The sequence below is a fragment of the Aphelocoma coerulescens genome, chromosome 13 (assembly GCF_041296385.1).
Source record: "Aphelocoma coerulescens isolate FSJ_1873_10779 chromosome 13, UR_Acoe_1.0, whole genome shotgun sequence".
NCBI classification, from domain to species: domain Eukaryota; kingdom Metazoa; phylum Chordata; class Aves; order Passeriformes; family Corvidae; genus Aphelocoma; species Aphelocoma coerulescens.
This window is the reverse complement of record NC_091027.1, coordinates 17503401-17527312: the sequence shown is the minus strand read 5'-3', so window position 1 is coordinate 17527312 and position 23912 is coordinate 17503401. Positions and strand designations below refer to the sequence as shown.

Genomic DNA, 23912 nt, shown 5'->3' with positions numbered 1-23912 from the left:
TGGGAGAGGAAATGACAGTACGGATTTGCATGCGGACGCTTTGTTTCCTCGCCACGGATCTTTCCTGGGCTGCTTCCGAGGAAAGGGAGCACCCCTCACATCATTCCAACTCCTTTACAGCCTGTCCTGAGCTCGCCTGAGCTGTCCTGCAGACACCGAGGGGGAAGAGGCAGATCCCTGCCAGAATTTTTGGTGCCTGTCTGAAGGCTCAGGGGACGAGCAGTAAGTGCAGGGTGAGGCTCTTGGGCTGCGCTCAGGGGCAAATGTCTGTCCCCGATGGATGCCCACACAGCCCTGGATCCCAAACCCAGCCCCAGGGAACCAAACCCACCTGAAATCCAACATGCAGCAGCCCTGGGAGCGTTAGAGCGGGGATACAGTCGGGAAACTTTGGGGGAATGATCCCACACCAAATGAGGCCGATTCTCTGCCGACTGCTCGGAGATCCCGAGCCCAAGCCCCTGAACTGCCCAGCCCCTTTCTCTGCAGTGCAGCCGTGCCACAAAGCAGCTGAAAACGCTCCTTATTGACGCCTCCAACGCCCACAGACTCCCAGGCTGAAAATCTGCAGTGGGAGCACCACGGGGAGAGGTTTTGTGGCTGGCACGTGGCAGGAGCAGCGCTGGTCACATCCTCCTGTGGTGCGGGCAAAAATCACCCCGAGAAATCAACCCTGGTGCTCGAATTGGACCATTTGCCCTCCTGCTGTGATTCCCCACCGAGCCCTGAAAGGATCTGCTGCCCTAATGGCCAGGACTGGGGGGAAACCCCCTTCTCCTGGCAAAGCAGGAGGGATCAGCGCCACAGCATCCGGCTGAAGGAGCGAACACGGGATATGGGGAGGTTTAGGAACGGGGCAGCCTGGTTATGGCTCATTTGGGAAAAACCCCTGATCCTGATGAATATCACTGGGCCCTGTGTTTGTTATTAGGATGGCAGCAAGAAGCCCTTGCAGGAAAAGCAGGGAAAAGACGGATAATCGCTTCCGATAGGGAATATCAACCTCCAGCTACCCCTGGGTGCTGCAGTTTACAGGCTGCTGGAGGAGAGACGCAGTAAAGTTTGCACCACTCGAGGGAGGCCTGCCAGAGGCGGTCCTAAAGGCTTCCATGAATAAAACACTCTTTAAAGAGCCAGCCAGGATTACAAAATCCTAAAATCCAGGCGGGACAAGCGGGGATACATCATCCCCCCCGCCCCGGGTCAGAGGCAGGTTGGCAAAGGGGATTTGCCAGCTCTGCAACCCCCGGAGCACAGCACCAGGGAGCAGCAGGATGATCACAAGAAGATTTGGATTTCACGGTCCAGCAGAGATGGATGAGAATTTCCGGAATGGGTCCAAGGGCATCATTTTTAGCGGTTATTTTTCCAAAGGGAGGAGATGGCAAGAGCAGGTCCGCTCCTCATGCGAGGGGAAAATGCGTGAGCAGCATGGAGCAAAGCAGCGCCTGTGCCCAGGTACAGAGCTCCGAGGGATCCGCGATTGGAGAGGTCCAGGCCAGCAATTGACCCTTTGAAGGAAGCCGTTCATCATCATTAAAGAGCTCCACATCCCGGGGGACCCGGAGGCAAAACAAGCCCGGCGCTGCTGTCCCGGTGCGGGGTAGCACGGGGAGAAAAGAGGGCTCCGGGAATGACAAATGGAATGCGTGTGGGCGGCTGGGTTTACCTGCAGCCCGAGCACGGGAAGGGCTCGGGATCTGCTCCTCAGGGAAGCTGATAGGGGAACAATAGCCTGCAAGTGGCATTGTTTGCGGGAAAGGCGAGATATTTGCCTTTTCTCACTGATGTTGCTGCATCTCTGTGGGGGTCCCTTCCTGTGTGGCTAATAAGCAGCGAGCCGCCAGACGTGGAATACAAAAATTCCTTTGGCTTTGATTCGTTTTCATTCTGGATAGAGTCGGCCTTACTTTTGTCAAGGTCCCTGTTGTCTGGGTAATTTCATCTAGAGATCCTCAAGGAGCAGAGATCTCCACATCACTCCGAGTTTAATATCTGGGTTTGAGCTGGCAGATATTCCAGCAATAATTTATACAGCTGAAGAAGGGGAAAAAAAAAAAAAGATTACTTCTGTCTAATTGGCATTACACTAATTACCAGCAAAATACATCAGGCAAATATCACATCTCCTCACTCTCTGTCATTTTGCATTCCCTGCTCCATTTTCTCTTTCCTCGGCAGCAATAAAACAACGCGACAGCCATTCCGACATCCCTGAGCACGGATCACATCCTGACCCCCTCCTCCTTTTCCTGCTGCCCCTTGTTTCCTCAGGCCCAGGCAGGTTGTTCTAACCCAGGCACACACGGCTGATGGAGAACTGCTGTTCCCAGGAACCTGTGCATTCCAGCACCCTGCTCTTCCCTGCTGGATCCCTTCCCCAGCCTCTCTCATGCTCCTTGTCCAGAGGGTTCGTGGCCATCCATGGAAGAACATTTTATATCTGAATAACAGACTCCATGGAGAGTCACAGGTTTCACCCATGGGCCACTGGAGCTGATTTATTCCCGATTCACAGCATCCCTGCCAGTTTATCCCAAATTACTGGAAAAGTGATGTTATTTTAGCCTGACAGCACCAGTCTCATGCTGGAGTAAAGGTGCCAGGTGTAAATCCAAGCATGTCCAAGAGCTGCCACGAGCAGAGTCCTCATCCTCCAGCTCAGTCTGACGTGAGCCTGTTTTCTCCTGGATCAAAGCAGCTCCCTGACAGACAAGAGCCCTGGAACAGAGCACTTTGGAGGGATCTTTTCCTGCTCTTGTCCCCCAAGCCCAGGAATGAGATCTGGCTGTTTGTTTTCAGGGATACAGCCCTGGAAGGAGCAGCCAGGTATGACTCGGTATCCATCAGCCCCTGAGAGGTTCTGTGCTCCCACCAGTGAGGCTCAGCCTTCCTTTTCCATGAGGATTGAGGCTGAAATGCCTCACAGGGGTCATTTGGGAACCTTGCACCCCGTGCAGAGGCACAGCCCCCTCTCCATCCCACTGGGGACATCACACACAGACAATGTCCCTGCGTGTCTGTCTGGGGAAAACGGAGCCTTCCAGCCATGGACACATAAACTTCCCCCATTCCTACTTGTTGGAAGCTTCTTGTCCTGCTCAGAGGTGCTGGAAAGGGAGCCCAGCTCCAGCCACACTGGCCAGGGAACAAGGACTGGGCACCATGTGGCCGCTGTTGTGTCCCTGAGCGAAGCGTGCCCACCTCAGCTCCCGGGAAATGCGCCCTGGACGCTGTTGGGAAGCTGAGCTCTCGGAAAGGAGAGGCAAACGCCGGGGCTGCCACGGTTTGATAACCTCTGAGGCACAGCAGCCCATCCCTGTTGAGGGCTCGCCACATCCATGACTAATGGGAGATTTATGGAGTGTCCTCTTGGCCGGGGAAGCGGAGCGCTGGCGTTGCAGCCACTTAACGGAGGGGACTTCAAATCACGATGGATGAGAGCCCGTGGGAAGGAGACAGGAAGAGAGATTCTTTAATGGTGAGAGCACAAAGGATCAAATCCCAGGGAAGAGCCAACAACTGAGACTGACATCTGACCTGTCTCAACAGTAGAGCTGCCATTGATTTCACCAGGGACAGGGATGAATCCCTTATCCTCTATCTCCTGCCAGCGAGAGGGATTTTCCATGTGAGGGATCCACACCTGACCGATCCTTCAAACTCAGCCACCTGCTATTTTTATGAGAAAGAAACTGCAGCACGGAGTCCACGAGAAGCTCAGACGGGAGACTTTGTAAGCTCCTGTGGCGTTAGGTTTAAATCCCACGCTAATGCAGGTCCCTTGCACGGGCAGAGGCACTGCCAGGCAGGTTTATGGAGACATTCCGGAGCACTGGGAGGCAGATAAAGGGGGAATAACTGCGGTAGATCACACAGGAGCTGGAAATGGCACGTCAAATTACTTCAAAAGGAGCTTTCTAAGGAAGCAGGTCTTTGAAAACAACAAATAGTCTGGGGCTGCTGAGGGATCCTGCCTGTCTGTTGCTTTTACACTCGGTGGCTTTTTCTGGTTTAGACGTGTTCTAAAGCTGAATGCCAAGCGCAGAATCCCTGCCTCCCGCAGAATCCCTGCAAGTTCAGCTCTTTGTGGAGCCACGGAGCAGGCAGGGTGGGAAAACTGCTCTGTCTGGAGAGCAAAAATGGCCAAAAAAAGTGACCCAGCAACACCTCAGCCTGCTCACTCCCCTGTGCAGCTGGCCATGGAGCTGTGCTGGGACAGCAGGATGGCACAAGGACAGGGATGAGCCGGCCAAGAGGGGCAGGAGGGGACCGACCTATTCTGCTCCCAAACCACCCAGAGTGTTGTGGCTCATCGACAGAAATCATCCTTCCCATTCCCAGCTGTCCCCACCTGTCCAAAGGAGCGGCAGCAGCTCCCCAGTTCAGGTGAGTGTTTTAAAATGTGCTGGAAAACACCAAAGAAGAGCCTGAAGCAGCTTCACCCAACCCCTCACTCTGAGGAAACATCCTCCCTGGAGAGGAACATGGTACAGGCAAAGAAGGGCCCCACCCTCCTGTTCCCATTGCGGATCTAATTTGGAAAACTCTTCCTGGAACTGGGTTTAACGAACTCGAGCTGAAGCCACGAATAGTTGGAGGCTGACGTAAACTATTTTTGGAAAATCGACTTTCTACCAAAGAAGGGATGTTAAGATTTGGCCCCGAGATAAGAATAGCTGTGCATGACCATTTGCATGGGCATTTGCATCGGAATTTGCAACCATTGCCAGGGAAAAGGAAAATGCCAAGTCCTGTGTGGGTTGGGTTCCCTGTTTTAATGTCACTGGGGTCGTGTTCTGCCAGGTGAGAACCCGTTCCCAGGCCTGCTGAGGTGGAATGTGGTGGAAAATGCTCCTGCCTTGCACTGGAGTTGTTCCATGACACAGTTTGGCCTCCCTTGTTGGGGAGATGGGAAACCCTCCCTTCCCTGGGACAGCAGAAGTCGCCTTCCTTCGAGGAGCTCATGTAGAGTTCCTAGCTAAAAACTTCTCTACTCCCACCTGTTTGGAGCTGATTCCCTTAAGGGAACTCTCAAAGCTTGCCATGGAGCTGACTGAGCCTAAGAGTGGTCCCAAGGAGCGGGGCGAGTTTGGGGTCAGCAGCTCCCAGTGGGTTCCCCAGGCCTGGGGTCTCTGCAGGATTGCCCAGAAAATGCACACAGTGAGGGCAGGGTCACCTCCCTGAGCTGTGCACTCACCAAGCATGGGCACAGCAGCGTCCTGGGGAGGGCTTCCAGGTGGGAAGAGGAATAAAGATTAGGAGAAATGATGAAGTTTTCTCCATCCAGTAAATTCAGAGCGGGAGGAATGTGAAGGACACAACACAAGCGAGAGGACAGTCACGGATTTCCACCAGCTTGCCACCAGCAAGAGGGAATGGAGGAGATCCCAGCCCAGCCCAGGATGGCAAGGAACAGCGGAAAACTCCCAAAATCCAATCCTGAATGCAGCAGGCACACACAGAGCCATGGGGACCCAGATATTCCCCAGGAGAAGGCACTTTCCCACTGAAATATGGAGATTTTGTCTCTTGGGCGTTGATGCCGAGTGACTGCACTGCCCAGACCTTTCACAACCACACCACGTGGCCTCAGGGACAGGAATGGGGGAAAAAAGCAACTGAAATCCAACAGGGAAATGTGGGTTCTTCAAATAACTGCTCTAAAGATATCCAGGATCCGCCAAGGATCTTTGGAGAACTCGAGGACAGCCTTATGTGTGCGCTACCACATAATCCTGCTGAGGCAAGAGAGGCAGATGAATTATTACAGCTATTTCGGACAATGTCGGAAGCGAGGAGCAGCCTTCTTAGAAGGTCTTGAGAGGATTAAAGGCGCTCTCAGGAGCTGGGAGTGATGTGCTCGTTCCTGGGGCAGGGGAACAGCCGTCTGCTGTTTACCCCGGGCTCCTGGGGACAATTAAGGAAGGTGACCTGGCTGGCATGGCAGGACAGCTGCTCTGCCCTGAGCAGCTCTGGCGTCAGAGTTTCCCCAGAAAATATGGAAACGAAGGAAATAGGGCTGGAATTACAGCTCAGGCAGAAATGTTGAAACCGGGATGGGGCAATCCAGGGCCATTTGCAATCTGCTGGATGTTTTCTCTCCTGATAAGAATCTTTTCCCAGCGGTGATTAAGCAAATCAGGAGCCGGCTTTGGGGGTGAACCAACATTAAGTGTGGAAAGGAGAGAAGCTCCGGATTTCTTCTGGAGAAATGCAGGTGTTGAAGATCACTGAAGGACCCAGAGAGAATTTCCAGAGGCAGATGAGGAGCAGGAGATGGTCACAAAGAATGTGGACACCCTAAACCCGGGCAGGACTGGGAACAAAAGGAATTCCAGCCCTGGAGTGTTAAAAAGGGCTGAAGATCAGTTGGAAAAACCCCAAACCCACAATGTCTCAGCTAGAGAGGAGTCCAAGCAGCAACCAGGGCCAAGCTCAGCTGGGCAGATGCGTGACCTGCTGGATCCCAGTCTGCAAGGACCGGGAGCTAGCTGGAATCCCACATCCCACACCCCAGACAAAGGCATTCCAAAGCCTCTGCAACAAAGCAGAAGTGCTGCAGGGTACATTTGCAAAAACAAAAACCAACCCAACTCCACAGACTGCAAATGTGCCTGGAACTCTTTCTGCAAGACAAAAGGGACATTTAGAGATAATGTAGGAAAAAGAGAATAGGTTTTAAGATCTAGAGGAGCCTCCGTGCCAGGGAAGGAGACAGAATGTAATTTTTTTGTCCCATCTGTTGGCTGCGAGGAATTGAACAACAATCGCAGTGAGAACCTTAAAAAGCAGCTCATGACTGGCACTAAAGCAGAGGCAGGAGGCAGTGACTGCCCAGGGCTGCGAATCCATCCTCGTGGTGAGCAGGAAAAAGGGATGGTTGGCTTGGGAATCCTCTGAGCCATCCAACCTTCTCAAGGTGCTCAGAGCTGGGGGAGCTCAGTGTTGAGAAAATTCCAGGGAGAGCTCAGAGCCCCTTGCAGGTCCTAAAGGGGCTCCAGGAGACCTGGAGAGGGACTGGGGACAAGGCATGGAGGGACAGGACACAGGGAATGGCTTCCCAGTGCCAGAGGGCAGGGATGGATGGGAGATTGGGAAGGAATTGTTCCTGGCACAGGGTGCCCAGAGCAGCTGTGGCTGCCTCTGGATCCCTGGCAGTGCCCAAGGCCAGGCTGGAGCAGCCTGGGATAGGGAAAGGTGTCCGTGCCCATGGCAGGGGGTGGCACTGGATGGGTTTTAAGGTCCTTTCCAAGCCACGCCATTCCATGATCCCACAGCACTGCAGGGCGCACGCACAGCCAGGTGCAGCCGTGTTTCCATGCCACGGTCACGCTGCGAACACAAACACTCCCAGCCACATCATCCCTGCACCTGGAGCTGCTGTGCGTGTCACCAAATGCTGCTGGGGGGCTCTGGGCCATCACCTGGACACATCCACCCCACCAAAAGCTTGTGGGCAAATTGGAGACCATGCAGAGAGGAAAATGAGCGGAAGGAGCGGAAGGCTTGAACTATAATCAGAAATGGAGGAAAGAGGAGGAGGGAAACTTCTCCCCAGACTGCCTCTGCAAGGGTTGCCAAAAAGCACCACACACATCCAAGATGTGCCAGATGTTGCTGCTGCCCAGGAAGGAGGCTGCAGGTCTGTGGTGGTGGCAGGAGCAGATGGCAATGGCTGGGAGGAGCGCTTGGAAGGGTGGGAGGAGAGGAAGAGAGACCCAGCTGCCAAAATCCCTTGCCTTGGCTCTGCTCACAGGGAGGGACTTGACTCAGTTTTCTTTCAAAGAGATCTTTAAATGTTGAGTTGCCTGAATGGGATCTCCGAGTACGCACCAGGAGAGGCAATTCTGGTGTTGTGGGACTCCGTGGGAAGAGAAGGGAGGAGCTGAAGCAGGATTTAAGTGTAGACTGGTGAAACTAAGGGGCAGAGAGGACCTGCCACTGGCACGGCTCCCCCGGGGTCTCACACTCTGTGCTAACAAAGTGGGAAATTCCCAAAGGAAAGCTCCCAGCAGAAATCACGGGCTGGGATTTCATGGCCGTGTCGCACACGGGTAAGACAAGCTGCTCCTTTCAGCTTTGCAATGCGTGCCTCTAAATCTTCCCTGAAACCAAGGAAAACCTGGGCTGGCGGGGTTTTATTGAGCAGCATCTCCATCCATCCGCTCCAGCTGTGCCGAGGTGTTGGGAGGGGCTGGGACAGCACCGGGAAAGGCTGGGCTTGGCAAAACCAGGCAGGAGGGCTTGAAACCAGCTCTGCCACAAAGTCCCAAAGCCGAGCTCTGCTCCCACCTCGGATGTCAGCAGCAGCCTGGGCTGCGGCATCTGGGACCAGCCGGATTCCTGCCTCGTGCCTCTGGAACACCAGGATCCCGAAAACAGCAGAGGGAGGAGCTGCCAGCTCATCCAGGGTCACCCAGAGCGAGCAGCCACCTCGGAAAAGTGCAAATTGCAATCTCCTATTTCATTCCCCACCTATGGCGGAGTTTCTTCGCTGGAACTGTGAGGATAAACTCGTGAACATCTGGGAAGTGCGGACCCTACGGCACAGAGAGCGTCGGGAAAGCTCATGAGGTGGTTGTTAATTCCATACTCCGAGCAGGCTTGTAACTGCATGCATTAAAAATGGCATGGGGTCCCCACTTTAAATAACAGCCATAAAACAGATTTTGGGGGCGGAAAAACACGAATCAGAAATGCCTCATCCAATAAATCACAATTTCGGAAACGTTCACACCTCACAGGGACAGAGGGAAAAGAGGCTCCACGTAACAGATCCTAAATTGCTCATATTTGCTCCTGAAATCCTGCTCAGTTCCCTCCACGGCCGATGGAGAGCGGCTGGCACTGTCCCCACCCAAGCCCCGCGTGTGTTATGGCAGGGCAGAGCCTCCACGGAGCTGCCAGGCTCCTTCCAACCCAAGCAAATCTGGGATCCGGGGGGGAACAGATGTCTTTGGGGAAAGCAGCGGGTGGCCAAGCGCGAGACTGAGCTCTGCTCCCAGCTCAGCGTGCCCCACCGAGGTGGGGAGCAGCCCAGGGAAATGCTGGGGAGGAAACAGCGGGCAGCGAGGGGAAACAGCGGCGATGCCAAACGCCTGGGATGACTGAGGAGCTGCCACGGCAGCGCCGAGCTCCTGGAGGAGTCTTCACCAGAACCAGCATAATTCCTCCTGCAAAGGGCCTGGCTCAGCCCCTGCAATACAGCATTTTCCTGCAGTCTGCACAGCAGAAAGGGTCCAAAAAAGGAGGACACTGAGATGTGTGTTAATCAAGTGAAGAACCATCTACAAAGAAAAGGCATGGATCTGTCTTCTAGTTGAAAAGCTATAAATAGCCTTGCATACTTGCTTATCAGATTGGTTCGGCTGCAGGGATAATCTCCTGGAGAAAGCAATGGAAGCCCTGTTATGTTGGATATTTATAACCAGATGAAAGCTGAGAAAATGCACAGTCGTGTCAGCCTCGCGCTCGTGCCGCGGGATGGGGGTGCGGGATCCAGCGCATCTCTGCGGTTTAACAGAAGGTCAAGAACGGCTTAGTCTGCCCAGCTTCCCAAAAAATCAAGATCTGATCACTTTGAGGAGCTGGTGCTGCTGATGAAGCCAAGGCAAGGACATGGTGGGACAGTTCCCAAAAGGTCATGGTGATCCTGCATCATTCCTTCTCTGTAGGAAGCAAGACATGACCCTTCTCTGGACAAACGAGGTGTGGTTGGATGCAGAGAGGGCAGGGGACAGAGCAAACACAACACCCCCAGCGCCTCCTAATCCCCAAATCACCTTTGCCAGTGCCAGGGTCCCATCACAGTCTGCTTAGAGGATCACCACCCTGACCCCAGCTCCTCAGGTCCCCTGAAGTGCCGTGCCAGATTATCTGCAGAGCCCCAGGACCAGCTCCAGGTAATGCTGGTGGATTCCCCAGAGCCTTGGCCTGCCACGGCCTCTGCACCCAGTGCAGGTCAGAGCAGCTGCTGGAGCCTGATTGCCAAGCCCTGCCATGGGAAGGGAGCCAATTCTGGGGGATGGAGAGCAGAGCAGGGTTGTGGTTGTTCCCTGGGAGCCTCTGCGGTGCCCGTACCACACATGGAGCTGGTGGTGGATGGGTGTGGGGTGATTCCCGTCCTCCTGGGAGGTGGACACACACAGAGCACCTTGTGCCAAGAAGGGAACTGGGTTTTAGGGCAGGTTTGTGATGCTGTGGGCAGGGAGCCGTTCCCAGGGGCTCCAGGCAGTGAGCCTTGGCCTTCCTCAGCTCTGCTCATCCCCACTGGGCACACAGTGAACATCCCAAGGAACATCCCAGGACAGCCCTCTCTGCCCTCCACCTTCCAGGTGCTCCTCTCTCTACTTTTAGCCCTTCTCCTCCCTCATCATCTCCGAGTTTCCTGTCACATTCCAGGTCTCAGCCTTCCCTCTTCCATGTCCATCATCACCACTGCCTCACCTTCAGCTCATCCACATGGCATCTCCTTGCTCACCACCCTTCCAGCCTCTCTTCCAGGTACTCAAGAACACTTGGGAAGCCCAGCACTGTCACGCTGTGCCAGGGCTCCAGGAATTGCTCCAAACTGCTCTTCCCAGGCAACTGACCGACACTTTTGGGAAGAAAGTGATCTGCACAACATTCCTAGACAGGGCAGTGCCTCATTGCAGGAGCAACAGAAGGATTTGGGAACCCCACCGTGCCTTGCTCCAATGGTTGTAGCACAGAGAACTCCAGTGTTACTCCAGGAATAATCTGGGAATTGGGAAGAGACATTCCACTAGACCTGTCCATTTCCATAACACAGGGACCCAGCGGGTTTGCAGCTCCCCAAAAACCAGCTGAACACCCGCTCAGCCACCTTCCCACCACACACACACCTGCCCCAAAATCAAGGATGCTCCCAGAAACAGGAGGAGACTTCAGGAGAACCCTCTGCCGCCTCCTCCTCTTCCCTGCCAGAGGTTTCTTTGACCCTGCCACCTCCACAGCCACCTCCCCTGGGGACACGAGCACAGAAGGCAGCAGGTACAGGAGACAAGATGTTATGTGCACAGCCAGAGCCAAATCCAAGGAAGCGACGGGAGCTGGCCGGAGCAGACAGCTGGGGGGGTGGGCTGCAGCCAGGCGGGGCAGCACAGGGGCAGCACGAGCAGCACGGCCGCGGTGAAGCTGCGCCGGGGCAGGGGGGAAGCGGCTCTCCCGCGGTGACAGCGCAGACACCTCCAGGGGTTCTCAGGGAAAGCTGGACCCCACCGGGAGGTGACCCGAGGGGCACGGTGACAGCGGGACACGTCGCTCTGGGGTTTGCCACCACCACCACCACGCTCACTGAGCCTCCACTGCACGGATCCCTTCAGCCCAGCCTGTGCCACTAAAGCTGCTCTGCCCTCTGTCCCCTGGAATTCCCGCAGCTGCGAGCCCAAACACACGTGGGGAGCTCCAGCACGCCCCAAACCCCCTGCGGTGGGGACAGGCACCCGCGGGACCCCTGACTGTGGACATGAGCTCCCCACAGGCTGGGGTACAGCCCCTCTGCTCGGCCCTGTGCTGCCATCTCGGACCACCCAGTCGGGGCCCCTCTCTGCGTCGTTCCAAGCCCCACCCGTCCCCTGCCACACCCACCTGTCTCCCTGACTCTTCCCGTCCCACAGCTCGCCCAGACCTCCCCTCCCTCACCCACCTCTCCCCTCCCCACCACGTCCTTGCTGCTCTCTTGCTTTGAGCCTCACCTCCTCTCCATCCTCCCATTCCCACCAAGCCGAGCGTGGCCAGCCTGCCCCAGCCGAGCTCCACGTCACCCACACCGGGGACATGGATCATGGAGGACCAGGAGCCTCAGGTGCAGGTCCCAGGGGAGGGGACAGGCGCGGGGGGCGGGCACGTACCGTTCTCAGGGTGCTCCATCTCCCCGATGCTGCCATCGGGCGTGGTGCGCTCGTAGTGGTCCTCGGGCAGGGCCAGGGGCCCGATGCGGGGCCCTGATGAAGATTTGCTGCTGGGGGTCTCAGATTCCTCCAGCCCGCTGTCGTAGTAGCTGTGCTGGGAGGGGTCCTGCAGGTCCTGAGCCTGGCTGGCTGCAGAGAACGTCACTCGGCGATGAGGTAACTGCAGGCAAGAGAGAAGCTGTTGCATCACCCACCGAGCAGATGCAGGCAAAGGGTGGGGTCATCCAACCTGACCCCATCATCAGCCCCCAGAGCCATCCTGACACACTCAGCACCAGGCTCCATCCCAGCCAAGAGCCCCCCATCACATGCAGGGAGCACACCTCGCGTGGTCCCTGTGCTCCCCCAACCCATCACTCCCTCCACGGCTCTGTCCCAGCCTCTTCTGTCACCCAGATGTCCCCTCCCATGGCAGGACGGCTCTGGAAAGGTCCCTCATAGGCACAGCCTCCTGAATCATTGTCCCCACCCTTCACCGGGTGTCCCCGTCCTGCGGGTCCCCCACCCAACCCCAAAGCCCTGCGCGGCCAAGGCCACCCCAAAGCCTCTCTGATGGCATCACTGCCCAGCACGGAGCCACAGCGCCATCCTCCCTGCCCTGCCAGCCCCTGGCCTGACCCCAGCTCCCATCCTCCGCATTCTGCACCCAGGTCACCACCAGCGCCGCTTTTGTGTGTGCTCCTCCAGCATTTCAAAGACCCCACTTCACACTTTCCCTCCCCAGCTCTGCCTCACGCTCGGGGAGGAGCTCCCTGCCAAGAGCCATTAAGCCACATCATTATCCCGCTCCAAATCCTTCCACCAAATCCTTCTTTGGCGTGATTACCGAGGAGTGGAGAGGGTAGCACGAGTTCAAGGGGCAAGAGCAGGGAATGAAACACAAACACCGAGAGCAAGAAAAAGCCACCACGGTATTTCTCCACCATAAACGCGGGAAGAAGCCCAAGACGGGAATTATTTGACGGGGATCTGAAGGTGACGAGGAGAGAGAGGAGCCAACACATCGTTTAGGCTGAATACCTTTTTTTGTGCTGGTGTCTTTACTACAAATCAGTGGCAATCAGGCGTCCCACACACAGCGAGCACCGGCCAGGAAGGGGAAGGAATTGAGACGAACAGAGGGAAGGAACACAGAGGGAGCATTTAGATGAGCTGCTTTAAGGTTGGTTGGACCTGATTAAATTCACCACAGATGCTTAGAGACCTGATTTAAGTAACTTCCGAGCTCTTAGGGCTGGGTTGGTTTGGGTTTTTTTTTTCCCCTTTTCCCAAGACTTTTTTTGGTTTTTTTTCCTGAAGAATTTGTAGAGAATCAGGGAGCTTCCAGAAGACTGGGAGCGAGCTAAAATAGCGCCTGTCTTTAATGACGAGAAAAAAGAAGAGCTGGAGAATTATAAAACAGTTAGCTTAATTTCAGTTCCTGGAAAAATACTGAAGCAGATAAAAGAACTCTTTGTAAGTACCTACAAGATAACAAGGAAATGAGTAACAGCCACTGTAGGTTTGTCACAAACAAACATGTCAAGCCATTGAACTCCTTCCTTTGAAAAGACAGCAGGCCTCGTGGAAGGAGGAGGAGCAGTCAGTGCTCCAGCTCGACTTGAGGAAGTTTTTTTTGACACTGTTTTAGCTGATTTTTCTCATAAGTAATGCAAGCAAACAGCGGAGGTGCAGCACGGCACATCCCTGCCTGGGTAATGTAGTGCGGGGTGGGTGCAAATCGTTTGGGAAGTGTTATTCCCAAAGGAATTACTGCAGAGAGCCCTTTCAGCTGGGATCATGGATCAAATGAAATCTCCGGGTGGTGTCCTGAGCCCATTGCTGGGCGCTGTTTTCATGAACTGCTGGCGTGACAGATGTGGGATGGATCTGTCACATCTGCACCCTCTCGAGGAGTAATCGCAGCTGGCTGAGGATCACTGCACATCACGGGCTGGGGATCCACCCACGGTGCCAACCTCCCACCCAAAAATGCAGCAGTGTCGGGGTGTGTGAACAGGCTGGGGTGTGACAGCTCTGCTGGGCGTCAGGAGGCTGAGCTGGGCACCACTTTGGAGGAGACGTGCCCCACTTCAGCAGAGAACAGAGAAGCAGTTGTTAGAAACCATGAGAATTTTTTTTTTTTAAAAAAGAGAGAAATTGGTTCAGGGAAGAGAAGGTTGAGGGTGGCAAAGGCTGGAATGGAGAAGTCTGTGTTTGGGACCACTAGCAGATAAGAAGGAGTGTCCTCCACCTGCAGCAGGGAAGACCAGGTTGATCACTATGGTAAAAATAACCCAGTGGTAGGTTTGGCCAAGGTTTGGCCAAGGTTTGGCCAAGGTTTGGCCAAGTGCAGTCACAGAATCATGGAATGGGCTGGGTTGGAAGGGCCCTAAAGCTCATCTCACGGGCAGGGACCTCCCACTACCCCAGATGGCTCCAAGCCCTGTCCAGCCTGACCTGGGACACTGCCAGGATGGGGCACAGGCACCCTGTGCCCATGGGGTGCCAGAGCAGAGGGTGCAATCCCTGTCGTTAGGGCCCAGGCGAGCCCCTCTCAGGAGGGCTCTGGAGGAGCTGAGGACAAGGCAGCACTGCCCAGGTGCCGATGACCCTCCGGAGTGCCCTCTTAGCCCACGGGGAGCGTGTAAAGCCCAGCACTGCCCTCCCCCAGCCTCCCCTTGCACCCTGCCTGCCCGGCTGACACCAATTCCCTGCCTGGCAGCGGCTCATCCCGAGCTCCGGGCTCCTGCTTTCCTTCCGTGCTCGTACCAGCCCAGCCAGACGAGCCGGGCTCCGTAACACAAACAAACAAACAACCTCCCAGAGCCCGCCTGTGACAGCCACCATGCCTCCCCCGGGGGGCTCCATCGAACAGCAGCGCTTTCACCTGAAAAACACCTCCTCTAAATGTCACCTCGTGCCAGGCAGCCCTCGAAAGGGCTCCTCTCACTGCAGGGCTCCCAAGCCCTGTCCCTGCAGCCCCACAGGGCAGCGTGGCCCTGGCACGGGGAGCGTCCCCCTCCCGCTGTGCCCAGCCCCAGCAGCGGGTGCCCTGGGAAGCTCTCCACCCGCTCTGGAGTCATGGAAAGGCACGGAATCAATTTGCCTGGCCCTGGCTCGCAGAAGCTGGGCTTGGTGTGACCTTTCTGCGGGAGGTTAAAGAGCCTTTGAGCCAGCAGCAGCCTCTGCACAAGGAGCTGCTTGTGCAGTGTAGTCGGGCCAGGCCTGAGCTTCTGTTTGAGGAGCCAAACACAGCAGGGCCAAGTCCCAACCTGCAAACAGCAAATCTGGTTTGGGGCCCTCACCTTTCCTTGCCCCAGTTTCTCCCCACTCCTCATCAGAGGTGACCCTTGCAGCTGCCATCTCACCAGGGCCTCCTCCAGCGCCTTCCTGCCCCTCCAACCTCGCGGCTTTTTCCACCTGAGGTCTGTGCCAGCCTCTTAACCCTGAGCTACTCACGCAGTGTAATCCATTTTCATCACCCCGAATCCATTTTCAAGTCAGCACTTCCCAGGATATCAGCCAGCATTCCCCGTTCCTCCGCGCGCAGCTTCGCGCTGGGCCGGCTTAAAATGCACTTTGTTTAAACGGGCCCAGTTTACCAAGCAATCTGGATTGCTCTGCATGACTGCTCCGTCCTCAGCACCATCTCCCACTCCGCCAATCTCCGTGGCAGCCGCAGGTTTATCAGCAGTGATTTTAGATTTCCTTCCAGACCGTTGATTGCGGCGCTGAACGGCAGCGAGCAGGGCACCGGCGCCGAGGAGCAGCTCCAGGAGAACCTCGCTCCACGAGGAATCCCAGCCGAGCTTTCCTTCTCTAAGCTCTGGATAAACCAGATCTGCCTCACAATGCCGTGCTGAGAATCCCAGCTTGGAAAAGGCTTCCAAGGGCATCGAGTCCAAGCTGTGCCTGATGCCCAGCCCAGAGCACTGAGTGCCACCTCCAGCCCTTCCTTGGACACCTCCAGGGATGGGCACTCCAAACCTCCCTGGGCAGCCCTTGCCAAGGCCTGAGCACCCTTTCCATGCAGGAAATTCCTGCTGCTGTCCAACCTGAGAGTTGCGTCCATGTAAAAGACTTAATAATGGTAATAATAATGATAATAATAATGATAAAGTCCCCATTATCAGCAGGCACATCCATCAGTCTCCAGCTGCTCTGTACCCAACATAAACCAGCTCTGCTTCTCCAGCCCCACAGGAACGCCTGGAGCAGACCTTGTTCCTCACAGAGGCCAGGACCATGCCTAAGGAAAGGTTTAAAAGCCGGACCTGTCACGTAACACCAGTGCCCAGTGTCCCCTGCCATCAGCCACAGTGACTGACGTCAGTGCTATTTCCATCAGCCATTCCCTGCCTTAGCCATTAATCCAGTTGTTCCCTGGGGCTGCCGAGGACAGCGAGCACTGCACAGCCCCAGCCAGCTCTTCCAGCTGCTCGTGGCATCGCTGCCCTCCCAGTCCTGCCCGTTCCCCAGCTCCATGGACACCTCAGAGCAGAGCGATCCCACTTTTTGGCACAAATTATTCCATCCAAACGTGTCAAATATGTGTCTTTTGAACGCCTTTGCTGGCTCCCAGTGCATGGGCAGGTCCCACATCCTACGTTGTTATGTCTCAGCCCAGATGACGCCAACTATTTATTGAATACTTTTGCATTTTTCTCCATAATTAACAATTTTGCAATCTCCACTTGGGATTGTCAGTTCCTGGATTCCACCTCTTCCCAGCGCATTTTTTAAAGTACTTATTGTGGTGACTTTGTAATAATTGATTTTCCCCCAATGTCTTTGGCTTTGCTTGTTAATTTTCTACACTCCAGAACGACTCATTTCTCCTAATTGCTGTAACTCCCTCCTTTTACCCCCACTATTTATTGGTTTCCTATTTCCAACTGCTGCCACTGTGCTGGAATGGGATTTGGGGCAGAGCTGTCTATTTTCTCCGCTGAGAAATGGTGGCTTTGGATAAAAAAACCTCATTTTCAGGGCTCCCCAGTGCTCACTGTGATATTCCTGATGGGGACACCTGTGCCAGCTCCACACCTGAGGGACAAACAGAGCCCCCGTCCCCCTCTTCCTGCAAGGATGCTCTGACAGGGATGTTCATCCCCAGGAAAATCCTGCAGGTTCTGTGCTGCCACAGCTCAGGGATTTTTCTCGAGGAGGAATTGCTGGCAGCTCTCCCTCCGATGACCCCCATCCTCTCTGAAGTGCTCTCCTGCCTTTTTGAGCCCGTGCCTGCTCTGGCCTCCGCGGATTCCAGCAGCAATGAACTCCCGGCCCATGTGCTCTCTGGAAAAGCTCTTCCCTTTGCTGCTGCCTCTGCTGCCTGCTCGTTTTGCCTTGAACTTCTCCTACCTGCAGGGTTGTGAGGAAACAGCAGTAATTGCTCCTCGCTCTGCCCCTTTCCAATTCCACAAATCCGGGCTGCATCCTGCTCTGCCAGGTCCTCCTGCAGACACCGGGCAGGTCTGGCCAGCCCTGCTGCCCTTCCCTGTGCTCCTTCCAGCCCTGCTGCCCTTCCCTCTGCTCCTTCCAGCCCTGCTGCCCTTCCCTGTGCTCCCTCCAGCCCTGCTGCCCTTCCCTGTGCTCCTTCCAGCCCTGCTGCCCTTCCCTCTGCTCCCTCCAGCCCTGCTGCCCTTCCCTGTGCTCCCTCCAGCCCTGCTGCCCTTCCCTGTGCTCAGTCCAGCCCTGCTGCCCCTCCCTGTGCTCCTTCCAGCCCTGCTGCCCTTCCCTGTGCTCCCTCCAGCCCTGCTGCCCTTCCCTCTGCTCCTTCCAGCCCTGCTGCCCTTCCCTGTGCTCCCTCCAGCCCTGCTGCCCTTCCCTGTGCTCCTTCCAGCCCTGTCCCAGCCTTCCAGCCACAGGGAAGCCAGACCCAAACCCACAGCTCCAGTTTTGGGGCTCATCTGGCAGTAGCAGGAATTTTGTTTTGGTGACGAATTTTCATGGGCTGTCCCTGACCTGCCTGGTCCTGGCTGCACATCCCAAACCCCCCAACACCAATCCCTGCCTGTGCTGATTCCCTCTGCCATGAGGGCACGTTAGGAAAAATTGTATTGGGAGAAATTTCTTCATGGCAAGGGTGGCATTGGAAGGAGGGTGGTGGAATCACCATCCCTGGAGGTGTTCAAGGAACAACTGGAGGTGGCACTCAGTGCTCTGGGCTGGGTGACAGCAAATCCTGATGACCTTGGAGGTCTTTTCCAACCTTGATGGTTCCGTGAGGATTCCCACTCACGGATGCTGGATGGGGCTAAGGGGACCCCGCACTCCTCAGCCCCTCTGTTCCCTCCTGCCTCTTCCTTCCCTCATTCAAACATCTCCAGATCCATCCGGACCTGCACCAGGCGGATTCTCCTTGCTAAACCCAGGGAAAACAAACTCAGCCCAAACAAGAGCAGAGCCAGGAGGGAAGAGGAATTTGGGATGCCACCGTGTCCCCACAAACCCACAGCATTACCCCGTGCGCAGAGGGCAGGGACCGAGCAGCAGGAGAAATTCCATTGTTCACAAAGGAAACCATAAAATCCGCCCCGGGCACCCTTTTCCTGCTGGCAGGGATGGAAGGAGCCACCCTGCTCGCCCTCCCTGAGCGCAGTGGGGGAAATCCAGCCCTTGTTAACCGGCTCGCTGCTGATCCCAAAGCAGGATCTGTGTCTCCCGGTCTCCTCTGGCAGCTTCCAAAGGCTCCTGCGCCTCCCCACATGCCAGAAGCCTCCTCTCAGGCAGCTGCCAAAGGAGCTGCTTCCCCAACAGCCGCCACAATGCAGCAACTCACAGGGCCGGGAGTGAAAGGCAATGTCAGAGCCAGCGCCCGGAATATCAAAATAAGTGACAAGGGAGCCATTGTGGCACCCGAGTTACTCAACTCCACATGGATTCATGAACCCCTCTCCTTCACAAACCGACCTGGAGCGCTGCAACATCCCTGGGTACGGAGAGAAAGAAAGAGAAGCCCAGGGACCGTGCTCTGAACGCCCCAGAGCCAGCTTTCCGTGGGTGGAGGCTTGGGAATGATTTGCTTTGCCTGGAGAGGAGCAGGGCTCCAGCGCAGTGCAGCCTTCGGAGCAGGAGGCTGAGGGGAATATTATGGCCATGGAAACAAGGGCAAGCCTCGAGGAAAGCTGGAGCTGAATTGCCAAAACCACCCAGGGCAATGCTCAAGCTCCAGGAAACAGGACACGGGCTCAGCTTGTCCCTGAGCCGACCATTTTACCGCTCGTCTGAGCCACCGGCGCTTCTGCTGCTGTGCTGGAGCTGAGACAGCTCTTCCCATCCTTTTCCATGCCCCCCCCCCCCCCCTTCCCCCAGAACATTGTGCTTCACTGATTTTTGGAGGAGAAGCCCCCCAGGAGCCCTCCCTGCTCGTTCTGCACCCACCCTGCAGGTGATGGGAAGAGCTCAGGGCGTTTCCGGGCACAGCAGCACCCTGAGGGACAGGGACAAGGCAAGCCCTGCCCTGGCTTGGTGTCGCCTCCTGGCACCTACAGTTCCCCTCTGCTCTGCTCCTCCCCTTGGTGGCCTGGGGGTCCTGTCTGCCCTGCCACAGCATCTCCAGATGTCCAGGTGCTTAAGCAGACCCAGCTGCATTCCCAGCATTGCTCCGTGTTTGCACAATGCGAAGGAATTGAGGGAAGAGCTGGTGCCGAGCACGGGATCAGGTCCCAGGGGCTCTGCCTGCTTTGGACAAGGGAGGGAGATGGATGGATCCACCTCTAAGGAAAGGTGTGGCCTGTGCACACCTGTGAGACCCATCCTTTGTTCAAAACACTCGTTCAGGCCCTCCCAAAATTTCGTCCCTGAAGGTGGTGCCCCCCAAAGGACCCTGACAGTTCTGGGCAGGAGCGCCAGCACAGTTAAAGGCCCAGCTCTGTCATCTGCCAGCTTGACTTTACTGGGGCCACCTCCACCTCAGCCACGGGGGTCCCACAGGGCACATTGGCCACAGGGTGACAGCTCTGGTCCGTGCTGCTCACAGGGCCTCGTGTGGTGGCTGTGCCTGCCCACAAATCCCTGTGCCCACCCCCAGTTCCCAACAACCCCCCAGCTCTTTCACTGTTGACAAACCAGAGAAGGAATCCGCGACCAGAGGAGCGACACGCAGGAATCCATGGAATCCCAGAGCCAGGTGTTATCCCAAAAAGCACCTGCTCCCCCTCCTGAGTGGCTGCTCAGCTGACAATTAGCGAGTGCTGACCTTGCAGTCAGCAGAGCCAGTCTCCAAGTCCTGCCGAAATAATGATAGCAGAGCAGCCAGCCTCAAATGGACATCAGCTCCCGAGGCACTATTTAATGAATAAATCCAGGGAAAATGCGGGCTGACTCCACATAGGTGCCCTGAAGCCTCCTGAAATTTGCATGATGCTCAAAGAAGCCGCCAAAGCCCGGTGCCAACCTGCCTGGTCAGATCGAATTTATCTAACTCAGAGCAAGATCTAACGCAATTAGAAACCCACTTAGGCAGCCTGGGGACAGAGCCTGCCTAACCCTCAGCCTATCCCAGCTCCGAGCCCATCCAGGAGGTGCCATTTGGCTTTTCTTTGGGTGAAATGAAGATGGGCAAGGAAAATGTGGAAATAAATCATTGGAAGGGCAAACGGGAAAATGGAAAGGGGTCATAATCTTTATGGAATGATGTCTAAATTGGCCCAGCTGTGCTGCCCTGGAATGCCTGTCACCATCCTGCTGATAATGGAGCTATTCTGGAGATGGTTGGTGTGGAGTGGAAATTGCCCTGGCCGCAGCAGGAGGTCTCATAATCACGTTAAAACCGTCTGAAGATCCCAGGGAGAAAAAGCTTCCGGGACTGGGAGCAACACTCGAATAAAACCCTCGAGGAATCCAACAGCTGCAGAGTGGGAAAATAATGCTGGGAAAATAATGAGCTAATCTGGCTCCCAGTTGCACCCAGCAGAGCTGACAGGGAGTGTTGAAGGCTCTGGGGAGACCAGGGGGTCCGAAGCTGTAGGCTCAGGACTCTATTTAAAAAAAATGGAGATAACCAGGAATGTTTCCATGGAAGCCTGTCCACGGAAAACATGTCAAATTGCTGAAATCAGATCATTATTCAAGAGAGCTCCTTGTCTCAGGGTTGGGGCAGGGGGGGAGATCTTTGCTGACACGTGAAAATGAAAAAATGATGCTCTTGCAAAGGAACTTTTCACTTCAGGAATCCAGCCAAGTATTAATTACGGAGCTCAACCCAAAAAGGTCGGTCAGAATCATGCCTTTAGAAATTACTAGGAAAAAAATATATTTGTATATAATATATATTCTGATTGACTTGGGAAATAGAGGGGGAAAACTGTCAATTCTTCCTGATTTGCTTTCAAATTGAAAATTTTCCTCTGAGGGCAGACCTGTTCTGCAACCAGCTCTGTTTCCACAGGCAAAGGGCAGCAGCTTTTCCTGTTTGCCCGAGGAATCGTGCCTGTTCCCGAGGTCTGGGCACCCACACGCTGCGGAGAAGGGCAGAGCCCTCACCTCAGTGGTCTGCACCTCCTGATGAATGGAGATACCAGGTGAGACAAACCTCCCTTTGGAGACATCAAACAGGTAGGACAAGTCATAGGAAGGCTTCTTAGGGCCACTTATCTTGCCTGCACTGCTCCAACTCCCATCCCCCCCAGCACAGGACCCCTGGGATGGATGAGCTCCTCAAATCCCAGCATTGCTGTCACATCCTTGGCCAAACCAGATCGTGGCTCCAGACAAATTTCCTGCACGTTAGCAAAGGTTTCTGAGCTCTCTGGGCAAGAGATGCCCTGATAGACCCTAATAAACTGTGATCCACTTGAAATCCTTGGGAAAAAAAACCCACCCAAGCTCCTGCAGGCGTTTGAAGAGCCTGGAATCACAACACCCCAAAAGGTCTTGCCCAGCCTGAATGAAAACGAAGGGCTCTTCAAACGCCTGAAGCGCGGGTTTTGCTTTCCACGCGGCTCGAGTGCTTTTGAGGCACAAGCAGGAGGAAGAATGGATGAGTGTGAGAGGAACATCACACACTGCTCCAGCAGGACACTTCCAGCAGCATCTCAGTCCAGAGCTCAGCCAAGAGGTGCTCCAGCAGCAGGGCCGGATCTCTGGCAGAGCCTCCCTGGCAGCTGCTCCCGAGCACCGAGGAGTTGGGAGGATGTGAAAACCAGGCCATGTGGGAGCAAAATAGCTGCAGGCTTTCAGGTTGCTTGGGCCTTTCAAGATGTCTCCGAGGAGCTGAATCAGGGCACGCTGCTCCGGCAGCCCCGGAGCAGGATCAGTTCCCAGGGAGAGAGGTGGGGAATCGCTGCCCTCCCCAAAGGACGGCCCCGAACTTTGATGGAACGTGCGAGGATCCCGGTGCCACGTGCAGATAGGAGATCAGAGCGGGTGTTTTGCAAGCCAGGAGGAGCTCAGAAGGATGTTTACATCCCGGGAAAGGGGCATCTTCAGGGATCTCTGGGCAGGAACCACAAGGCCTGGCTGTGGGTGCCAGAAGGGTGGAAATGATGAGGTGGTGGAGCTTCCTCCTGCTCTACTGGCAGGTCACAGCCCACGCTCCCACCACAAACCCACCCACGCTTCCCTGCAAGCAGCTGAAGGGCTGAGGCAGTAAACAGCCTCCACCACACCAGGCATTGATGCAAAACAGCCAGGAATGTTTTCCAAGGGATCTGGGGGAGTTGTTTTCTTTCTGGTCCTCTGCCTGACCTCCTCTTCCTCTCGAGAGGGTTGGGTTGGGAATCGCACTCGGGAAAGAAGCCTTTACTACAGGTAGGATGTGGAAAGCAGGTCCTCAAGGGTGCAGAGACCTCCAGAAAAGTTCAGAAAGTCAGGGAATAGCATCATGGAATGGTTTGAGTTGGAAGGAACCTTAAAGCTCATCCCATCCCACCCCTGCCATGGGCAGGGACACCTCCCACTGTCCCACGGTGCTCCAAGCCCCAATGTCCAGTCTGGCCTTGGGCACTGCCAGGGATCCAGGGGCAGCCACAGCTGCTCTGGGCACCCTGTGCCAGGGCCTGCCCACCCTCCCAGGGAGGAATTCCTTCCCAATATCCCATCTAAACCTCTCCTCTTTTAGTTAAAAAGGGTTCCCCTTGTCCTATCACTCTCTGCCTGTGTAAAATCTCTCTCCACCTTTTTTGTAGCTCTCCTTGAAGTACAGAAAAGGGTCAGTACAAAAGACAAGGTCAATGAAGGGCCTGTTAGGGAGAAGCTGAGTGACTCTGAGTTGCAGATCTGACTCCAGAAGTGAAGCCAAGGCTGAGCTTCATCCAGCTTGCACTGGTGGATGCTGCAGCCACAGTCAGAGGTGACAAGAAGAGGGGAACCAAGATGCCAGGGGTGACCTCCTCACCCCTGTTCAATCCTCAGCCAAGCTGTGCTTTCTGGGGCACTGAAGGATCAGGGCACTGCAGGAAGAGCCTCTTTTGGAACAATCTCCACCGACCATCTTGGTTTCTGCCAGGAGCAGAGCTGGGTTGTGCAATGGCAGCGTGGCTGGCCCGGGAGCACAGCTGTGCCCTGGGGATGGGCTGTGCCCAGGGTTCCTGGCAGGTGCTCTCACAGGACAGGGGTGTGTGGGGATGAGGGCGGAGGGCCACGAAGGTGATTTGGGCCTGGCACAGTGCTCAGCATTCCGAAGGATGTGCCAAGCAGTAGGAGATTTGCACCACCAGGGCTGGGTGTCCAACACCCCAAAAACCACAAAGGGCTCTTTGGGACCTGCCCTGGCACAGCCCCACATGGGGGGATTCACTCTGGGGGGTCCTGGCTGGCCACCAGCTCAGGGACACCAGAGCAGAGCAGCCACCCCTTTGCTGTTGTCCCACGGCTCCCAGGGCTGCCCTCCCCACCCCGACACAATTCCAGCCACTCCGTGCCCTTTGCTCCAGGCATTCCTCAGCCCTTGTTCCCTCCACAACACCCTCCCTGGCCTGTCCTACATCCCACACCCTCTCATTACTCCAGCCTCCTTCCATCCCATCCCAGAACATCCCAGAACATCCCAGC

General features: G+C 55.6%; 1 protein-coding gene across 4 annotated transcripts in view; it reads right to left on the bottom strand.

Annotated features, from left to right (window-relative positions):
- The window catches only part of PCDH1 (protocadherin 1), a 56206-nt gene that overhangs the window by 13890 nt on the left and 18404 nt on the right, over positions 1-23912 (bottom strand). For all 4 annotated transcript variants that reach the window (XM_069028878.1, XM_069028876.1, XM_069028879.1 and 1 more), the window contains exon 4: positions 11877-12096. In XM_069028878.1, the coding sequence (XP_068884979.1) occupies positions 11877-12096 (220 nt within the window). The remainder of the gene's footprint in view (positions 1-11876; positions 12097-23912) is intronic.